This window comes from Anolis sagrei, chromosome 2, assembly GCF_037176765.1.
Source record: "Anolis sagrei isolate rAnoSag1 chromosome 2, rAnoSag1.mat, whole genome shotgun sequence".
Lineage (NCBI taxonomy): Eukaryota > Metazoa > Chordata > Lepidosauria > Squamata > Dactyloidae > Anolis > Anolis sagrei.
Window position 1 is genome coordinate 113,574,265 of NC_090022.1, and position 9,148 is coordinate 113,583,412.

At 41.6% G+C, this 9,148-nt stretch overlaps 1 protein-coding gene across 1 annotated transcript; it reads right to left on the reverse strand.

Moving 5' to 3' along the window:
* Window positions 1-2,151: 2,151 nt before the first annotated feature.
* Window positions 2,152-6,552, reverse strand: PPP1R27 (protein phosphatase 1 regulatory subunit 27). Its single transcript, XM_060764875.2, has 3 exons — window positions 4,849-6,552; window positions 3,688-3,838; window positions 2,152-2,946 (listed from the first exon to the last, which is right to left on the reverse strand). The coding sequence occupies exons 1-3, from the start codon at window positions 5,105-5,107 to the stop codon at window positions 2,823-2,825; spliced, it is 534 nt and encodes a 177-aa protein (XP_060620858.1). The 5' UTR covers window positions 5,108-6,552; the 3' UTR covers window positions 2,152-2,822.
* Window positions 6,553-9,148: the final 2,596 nt, after the last annotated feature.

Consider the following 9,148-nt stretch of genomic DNA (forward strand, 5'->3'; position numbering starts at 1 on the left):
AGTTGTTATCACAGCCATAAGTAACTGAAGAACATCATTAAATAAAGATGACATTCTCCAGACATTGAACTGTGACTGCCCATATTATATTTATGCAATCAACGTCATCATTTTTTCTCTGTTTGTTATTTATAAAGTGCTTTCACTAAACATGTTGCTATACAATAATAAGCAAAAACAGTTCTATGCATTCAGGTATGCAATCTAAAGACAAAAAAGGGCGCATCTACACTGTACATTTATTACAGTTTGACATCACTTTAACTGCCATTGCTCAGCACTATGGAATCTTGGGATTTGTAGTTTGTTAAGGCACTAGCACTTTTGGCAGGGAAGACTAAAATTCTTGTAAAACTCCAGCTCCCAGGATTCTATAGCACTGGGCCATGGGAGCTAAAGCGATGTCAAGTTGCATTAACTCTACAGTGTAGATGCATTTGGAGAAAGGGGAAGGGAGTAAAACAGATCTTCTCTGCCCCAAGGCCAGGCAGTTGCCTTTCCTCTCCTGAACTGCTCTATTGAGCCCTGAGCCTGAATGGTGTTCCCCGTACAGCCCTCAGTGACACCTACCTGATTCTTCCAGAAACCTGAAGTAGCACCCAAGAGGTGAATCCAGCTGCCCTAGTTCACTCAAAGCATACTGACCCAGATGGCACAAGAGATTCACTATTGGTTTTCACCATGAGACAAACTATCCAAATAGGGAGAAGTCATTTTAGCACTTTTGAGTAATAGCCATTGACTCTCCTCCAAGAATTCTGCATCTCGTTTCCTTTGAGCCTAGTTGAGTTTTTTGCCAAACCATTCCTATACGCAGTACCTTTCAAGAAAGACCATTACAGGCTCCATCATCATGTGGTAGCTGCAAAACTAGCATATGTGAAACGGATATGATATGGGAAGCCACAGAGAAAGTCCACAAAATAGAACTTTGAAGTGTAGAATTGTTATCAAAGTCTTCAATAGTTACCTTTCTGTAGTGAGCCTTTATCAGGAGTCATGGCTCAGGCCCTCCAATTACTAGGCTAGGGGGCTGAAACTCTCTCCAGTGATCTGGCAAAATTGCGCCATCAAGACTCCTATGCAATTGAACTCACCCCAAGAATTATCTATGAGGAGTGTTCCAAATTATAAAGCATATTTGAATGTTAAGACAGTGATGTTGTTGTGTCCTCCCAGGAATAATAATGTCTGTAATCTTTTACAGTTACCTGGGAGTAAACTCTACTGAACACATTAATTACACTTCTGTGTATACATTGTGTTTGTAAGAGGCTTGATAGTTAAGAATATTTTAATAGTATAATGTTTGGGAAGAGTTTGGCACTTGCAAGTAGACAAAATTATTAACTATCTGACTGCCAATGTTGAACATCTGATACCTTAAAAACAGTTCTGGAAATTCTGTCTTGCATTGCCTTTTCACCACTTTGCCTTCCATGAGAAATATCACAAGTGACACATTGAAAATTGATACAGCCAGGATATTTTTGTAGCATTTTGACTTTTCAGTTAAATCTTTATTTCACAGAATTAAAAGGGTTTAATGCAGATACCATATGTGAATTTGAACCAGATGAAGAATAATTTTTGGATTCTTTTGTTGTTCTTTAGCAGATCTAGTTAGGGATGAAAATTCACTTGCCTGTTAACATTGTTTATTTTGAAGGATAGACCTGCACTCTGGTGCTTCCTGTGGCATAACCCCTAACGAGATTTAAAATGCATATAGCTGTGTTAATTACTATTTTTTAAAGTAGCTTTCTTCTTCATACTGAGCAGATCTTTCGCATAGCTAATAGACCAAGCCACTTCAGCATACTTTGGATTGCACCAGGGATAGCTCACAGCATGGTGTACATCATTGCTGGGAAAATCCATTTCCCTTCCAAGTATTATGAAGAGTGTAGCTGGGCTCAGAGGAAATAGAGGGATCCAGGTTTTTAAAAGTAGATGATGTGACTCTGTGAGCCCTGGATATATTGTACCCTTGGTGGTTGCAAATCTGAATGACAAATATTTATGGATGTTGATTGTACTAAAAAGCATTCCAAGGGTTTCTGGAGAAACACAATTACAGTGATTCAGCAAAAGAAAATAGTTGGAAAAGTATGTCTTATTTTCATAAGAGCAGAAGGAAGATACATGACCCAAAGCTTTGGGAATTTTTTATTGAAAAAATAAAAAGCTGTTCAGAACCACATAAAAAAGTACAGTAGAAAAGCAAATCTAGGACAAGCAAACATTGAAAATAAGACTTTATACACAACGTTGTTAGGATAGTCCATATGTACAGCAGGTGTCCGCTTGAATTTGGAGATTGTTTTTCTTTAGGATTTCTTTGTACCAAGTCTTCAGGAAAATAGCTTGAATGATGCAAAGAAAACACTGGTTCTGTCACAGTCATTGTCAATTGTGAACTGGAAAGATCAATGCTTGTACAAATTGGTACCCATTCCTGTTTAGCTCATGACCATCTCTGTGAACCTCCTACACAATAGGACCATCTATGTATGTCTCAGCTATTGTATCCATTTTAGCTAAAGCCTGACTCCCACCAGATACTCAACCGTGGGGCATAGTATAAAAGGTGACATTTCTTTTTTAAAGGGCTATCCCAAGCATAGCTCTCCAATAAAACTGGAGTAGCCAATCTCATACATAAACATTGCAGCCAAACTCTGGTCTCTTTTGGCGGCTTATTCGCTCCCTTGCCAACCTTATACAGGCAACGTTGCTAGCCTCCATCCTGAATGCAACAGACTTGGCTGCTTGCCACAGAGACTAGAATCCCATTTGGGAAAGAGCTGAGGGGTAGAAGCTTAGTTCACTCGCGCTGCTTTGAAGAGCTCTACAAGTTCCTTGTATTCAGGGTCAATAAGGTCAGATGGCTTTTCCCCTTCGTCATTGGTGGCATCACGTTGGGCCCCAAGAGAGATGAGATACCTGCAGTTTCAAAGAAATGAGAGGTGATGATTTCATCCCTATTTCATCTCTGTAGGCAACATTTTACACATCAAGTGCCAGTGGGGAAGTTGTCATTCTGCTGAAGCTGTTGCAACAAAAGCACTGGTCTTAAATCCACACCGGGACTCAAAGTCCCACTTAAGGACAGCTCCTACTTGTCAAATATCTATGCACAGTCACATACACCATTGCACAACCACATGGAAACAAATATTGACATTATTTGGACCGTCTACTAGTTCTGCAATTGTAGCTACTGGATAAGTTGAAAACATATGCACCCTCGAGTTCATATATATGGGTTTTCCACTTTACACTAGTGTATAATGTAGTGTGGGTAGATTTAAGAGTCTTTGATTCTTTTTTTCCCAGCAAGAGCTCTAACTTCAACTTAGGTGGTTTCTGTCATCACCTTCTTGGCATACTGTATCAGATATCTGAGCAACAGTGCTGTCTACTTAATAAGATGATAAAATGCACCTGTCATAGCCAGTGACAGGGGACTAGCCCCCTCTATAAACCAGTCATCTACCCCATGTTCTGAGCCAGAAGGCACTTCTCTTTCATCATCTCAAGCGCTCAGTCTAGCACTCACTCTGGGGCAATTACTTCTTCCCTCTCCATTTTCCTTGGCCGTGTATTCTGCTATTTGTGCCTGTCAGCAGGGCACTAAAGCTGAGCGAGAGGAAAGAGAAGTAAACATAATCTGACATCTCTGACCTTGCAATGTCAGCATGACCATCGCTGCAAGCAATGTGCAGGGGCGTCCAACCGTCCTCGTCTTTCTGATTGATGTCAGCACCGTATTTCACCAGTAGCTTCACACAGTCAAGGTTTCCAGAAAGCACAGCTTCATGGAGAGCCGCCATGCCTAATGAGGAAAGGAGACACTCTCAACCATAGTTGTGGAGGGGAGCAGGGAGATCCTTGGGAGAAGGGATTGGGGCAGGGAGTAAACTCTTCACAACCATTTTATTGAAATGGGATTGTGCTGTGTGATTATGTATGGTAAGTAAGGGGGATGGGGGGAGTAGTTCAGAAGTGAAAATTCCTTTGCTTTTCATTAATAAGCATCTTACAAATCTAGAGAAGACCCTGAACATTTTAAAGGCTCTAGTAGCCTAGAAGGAAAGGAGAAAGGGGGATTTTGGGAAGTTTTAGATGTGCACAGATATGCATTCATTAGGGCTGGGTAGGTTCTGGAAAGCTTTTGGGGGAATTAACTAGTTTGTAAGAACAGTGTTTCAAGGTCAGTAGGACTATTCCAACAGATGTTTCAATGCTGCCCCCCCCCCCTCCTCCCAGCACTGAACCAGGGTCAGGGTAGCCTGTTAAGAAGTAAATCGACTCTCTTAAGAGTCTACTTGAACACTTGACATTTTTGTAGCTGGCAAGAAATGACTGATTATTACATTTTTGTAAAACTTTTCATATGGTGATAAGAAGAAATGGCTTAAAGGGGCAACAAGACTTCTAAGATGATTAGTAATTCCCAAAACACTTTGTTTTCAGTCTATTATCTGTTCAGTTGCTCATTCTGCTACCTGATAGTATTGTTTGACAACCCCACCTCAAAATGTCTTCATACTCATACACAGAAACTATGCTTTGTGAATTAACAATCAGCTGGACAGAACATTATACATTGTTATGATCCCAGCAACTATTTCAATACATTTTCCAAAATAACCTGGTTTGCTATACTGGTATAACTGACCTAGTCATAACTGAGATGAAACTCCCTAACTTCAGAAAGAAAGGAAACCTATTTACCATGCTTTGCAACCCACGGTGTGCCCCAGGCCTGAGGGAGCTGAGCTGCTACTTAGTTCCATCCAACAACGCTCACTGCAGGTAGGTCTCTACCCATGTCTTACCTACCAGAGGGATAGATGGTGTCCAGTGTGACCTTCCTAGCCCGAATGAAACGCCCCACCTGCTCCAGGTCGCCCTGACGAATGTGGTCCTGGAAGAGAACATCATTGGCGAAACGCACAGTCTTTAGGCCTCTTGTATATCGTTGATACCGGGGACGTGAGTTTGGATAGTAATACTTCATTGTGGAAGTGCGAGATGGAAGACGAAGAGACAAGTGAGACAAGGAGGAAAAGGAACTGTCTTGAGGAATGAAAACAGGCATCCAGCAGTCCAGACGTCTACGCACAACTCTGATGTGCCCAAATATAACAGTGGATTGAGGGTCAAACAATCCTCTCCTCAAAATGTTTGCAACCAAGAGTGAGTTGGGAGTTCTTCTCGGGACTTCCTTTGGACAACACTGTACTCATGTAGTGATCTCCTGCAGAGGACTGGCGACTTTCAGCAGCGTCTTGTGTTATATAGCTCCCTTGTGTCTATTTTGAGGTTAGGCAGCTCATGCTATTTGCCATGAGATTTTGTAATTGAGCTGCCCTGCCCTCCAGTCTCTCCTTTTCGAGCACAAGTTGGCGTCTCAGCTTACATCCCACCTGTCGATGTGCAATAGTCAACAGGTCAAGATTGCTCTATGGTCTGCATGTACCGATTCCAGCAGCCTAAGATTTTGCAAGGCACTGTTTGTATAACCCACTGTTTTCATCCATTGCAGGAATCTGTTGGCATCTGCCATACGCTTTTCCAGTAATAATTGTAGATAGGATTATCCTGGAAGAGAGAAATGGCCATTAAATAACTATGTTAGTGGCTCCAAAAGTTCTGCACTGAAGCAGAGTTCAGTAACTAATATCAATATGATGCTTTCATAAGGAAACATTGGTTTGCTTCAATTCTGGCACTCTAACTTGCTGGGAAAAGGTGGAGGGAAAACACTCTTCATGCCAGTGAAACACCTGCCTCTAATTCTGTTAGAGCTCTCAGGAAAGTTTTACTCAAACTCCACTCACTGCTTTAGGAATCCAAGCAGTTGGTGGCAATTCTTCTGGACTGAACAGTTAGAAATTCCAGAATGAAAGCTGGAAGTGAACTCTGTACTTTTATTGGTTGTGTAGAAGGGAAAATGCCAATCACCGTCACTTGTTACCTGGTTGTGTGACAAGCAAAACCTTCAGAAATTATCTATTTTACACAAATGTTAAAAAGTTAAATGAAGTTCACTTCGGTTTTGTCTCTGATAACCCTAGTCTGAGTGGTTCTTTATTAGCGCTATTCTCAGACTCATTTCCACCAGACTTCCCAGAGAGAGAGAGACTGCCTAGTCAGAGAAAATGCATTACCAATCCTGTAAGTCCCAGACAAGAATAAGCACATGGTGACAAGAAAGTCCTTTGTGGTTTCTGTTTTAAGTTATCAGATCCAAGTTGAGGGTCATAAAGCAAGCTGGAAGTATTGGGAAGCTGCTATTACCCAACCATCGCAAGTGACTGGAAAACCACAGAGTTCTGCTGCAAACTCAAAGAAGAAGCCAGAGCCCTGTGTAACTATACAAGCCAGGAAAATAAATAGCATATTCTCATTCCCTACAAGATTGATGCAGTTCTGCTTTCTTATCACAGTGTTAAAAGGCTTCACTGACACACCACACATTAGGAAAAGTGCGAAGGCAAACACTTCCCTCTCATGAAGTTACCATTTACATTATATATCTTCCCCATGCATCCTCATGGTCCCGTCCCCCCCCCCCCCACACACACACACATACTAAGAAAACATCACTAGCCAAACAACTATATGAGAACTGCTCCTCTTTAAAAACAAAAAAGCAAAGCTTCTGCTACTGTAAAAGGGAACGATAGCAAGTCATCTGATTCCATTGGCCAATTCAGCTGGCACTGAAGGATAAACCGCTGGGATTTTGGGGACTGGAACAGTAATGAGACTCCCCACAGCTCCCTGTTTTGTGGTGTTCTGAACCTTGCCAGATGAAAACATCCCCTGCTGACACATACTGGAACATAGAACTGTGTACTCTTTTTCTTTTTGATAACCTATTAGATACAAGAATGAGATGTCAGTGAGGACATAGCAACTTGGTGTTGTTCACATCTTTGGACTAGTTTGTCATGGTGGATATCTGGCTGTGCCAGTAAAGGCTGAAAACCTGTAGTCCAAAAATAGTCTTGCCAGGATATTAGGCTTAAGACCTGCCATGATTCTTTGATATCTTTGTTGTGTATAACTAGTACATATGGCTATTATGTGTACAGTACATGTGCTGTACTGTAATAATCATCTGTTTAGTTTAATTCTTTATGGTTCTTACATGTAAAAGGAACCATGGGTTAAGCTTGGTGACAACCTGTAGAAAAGGGTTGCTTGTCTACAGGTTGGTATGGTCAGGCTTCATTAGTTAGAAATGTCTGTTTATTTTATTTAGGCTGAGTTATTGGCCTGTTATGGGAGTCCAGTGATTCAAGGTCTTTCTTGTGTGTCTGGTGCGTACCTGGATTGCTAGGTTTTCATCTCAGTACTAAAATCTAAGATGGGAATCATCTTCCTTGCTGCTGAACTTGTGTCCCTCACCATTGGCTATGTAAGTTATAGGAAGGTTGTAGGAAGGGAGACAGACAAATGTCAGCATACTGGAAGAAGCAAAGACCACCAGTACTGACACGATGCTGCTGCACCATCATTTCCTCTGGACTGACCACGTTGTCCAAATGCCTGATCAGTGTCTCCCAAAGCAGTTACTATACTCCCAACTCAAGAACAGAAAACAGAATGTTGGTGGACAGGAAAAGAGATGTAAAGATGGGTGTAAAGTTAACCTTTAAAATTGTGGCATAAACACCGACAACTGGAAAGCCCTGGCCCTTGCATGCTCTAACTGGAGGTCAGCTGTGACCAGCAGTGCTGCAGAATTCGAAGAGGCACGAATGGAGGGTGAAATGGAGAAATGTGCCAAGGGAAAGGCACGTCAAGCCAACCCTAACTGGGACTGCCTTCCACCTGGAAACCAATGTCCTCACTGTGGGAGAACATGGGGGTCAAGAATAGGACTCTGCAGTCACCTACGTACCCACTGCCAAGAAGGCCATCATATTCAGATGACGAGGGATCGCCTAAGTAAGTAAGTATGGTTGACGACAGCTGTAGTCTAAAAACATTTGGAGGGATACATATCCACACGGATCTAGAGCCTGAAAACTTTCATTAGTCCTTTCTAAGTTCAGAACATCCAGGAATTTGAGAGTGTCACCTAGTTGCACAGGTAAGGTGACCTGCCCTCCAGGACTTCAGCTTTGGGCTACAGATGGCTCACATGGGAGCTGTTGAAAGAGTAACAGCAGCATCACCTAAGATGGCATGGAACACTTTGTTGGGACTGGGGACTGTATGGTTTACCTTGAACCAACCCCCCTGAATTTCCTGCAACTTTGTTTCTCCCTTCAGTTTGCTGCACCAGCAATCTCCTTTCCCCCTTTAAGACAGGGTGTATATTCTCCATGTGCCTTGCTTACTAGTATATTTACACTCACAGGAGTGGAATTTCACTTGCATAGAAAGTGTATGGGGAGCATGCACCTTGTTTTAAACAAAAAAACCTGTCTCTGTGTTACACTCCTACAGCATCAAATTCAGCAGCGAGGTTACATCTTCCATCACTGTGCTCCTAGAACTATTAAATGTCACAACTCTGTTAAAGAGTCCTATGTGTCATAAATTCATTTTCACCCACTACCAGATGTCTCAGGAATAGTTTAACATAAATCAATAAAATGAGTAGCAGCAACAACCAATCACAAAGACAGGTGATTGACATTCAAACCCCATTTAGTAACTGAACAAAGAGGCAGCCCTTTTTTGCAGAGAGTCATGCATTCCACGTGGCCTAGACGGTAGAGTGACTTTCTCCTGGAGGACCAAAGATTGGGAACCATTGAATTAGAGGACTGTTATTAAAAGCAGAAGTGTAGTTATATGGTATTATCTAAAGGGAACAGGATAATAAGGGGTAGAATCAACAATGAGTGTAAAGTTTATAGAATAGTTTATAGTTGTGTGTTTAGTAAGTATACATTAGTGCAGGTTTTTGTCACAGTAGTGTGCTTGTTTTAGATTTAGTTTTGTAAGTTATAATAGTTTTAGTGTTTGATTCTATGCAAAAAATAAAAATGTCCTTTTTTTCTCTCTCCCCCTCCCCCCCAACTTTACTTCTGAATAGAAATTAGTGTAAAAAAACAACAACAATTCAGGCACATTCATGCAATGTTGATGAATAGAAAGCTCTCCGGAGTAACCTATG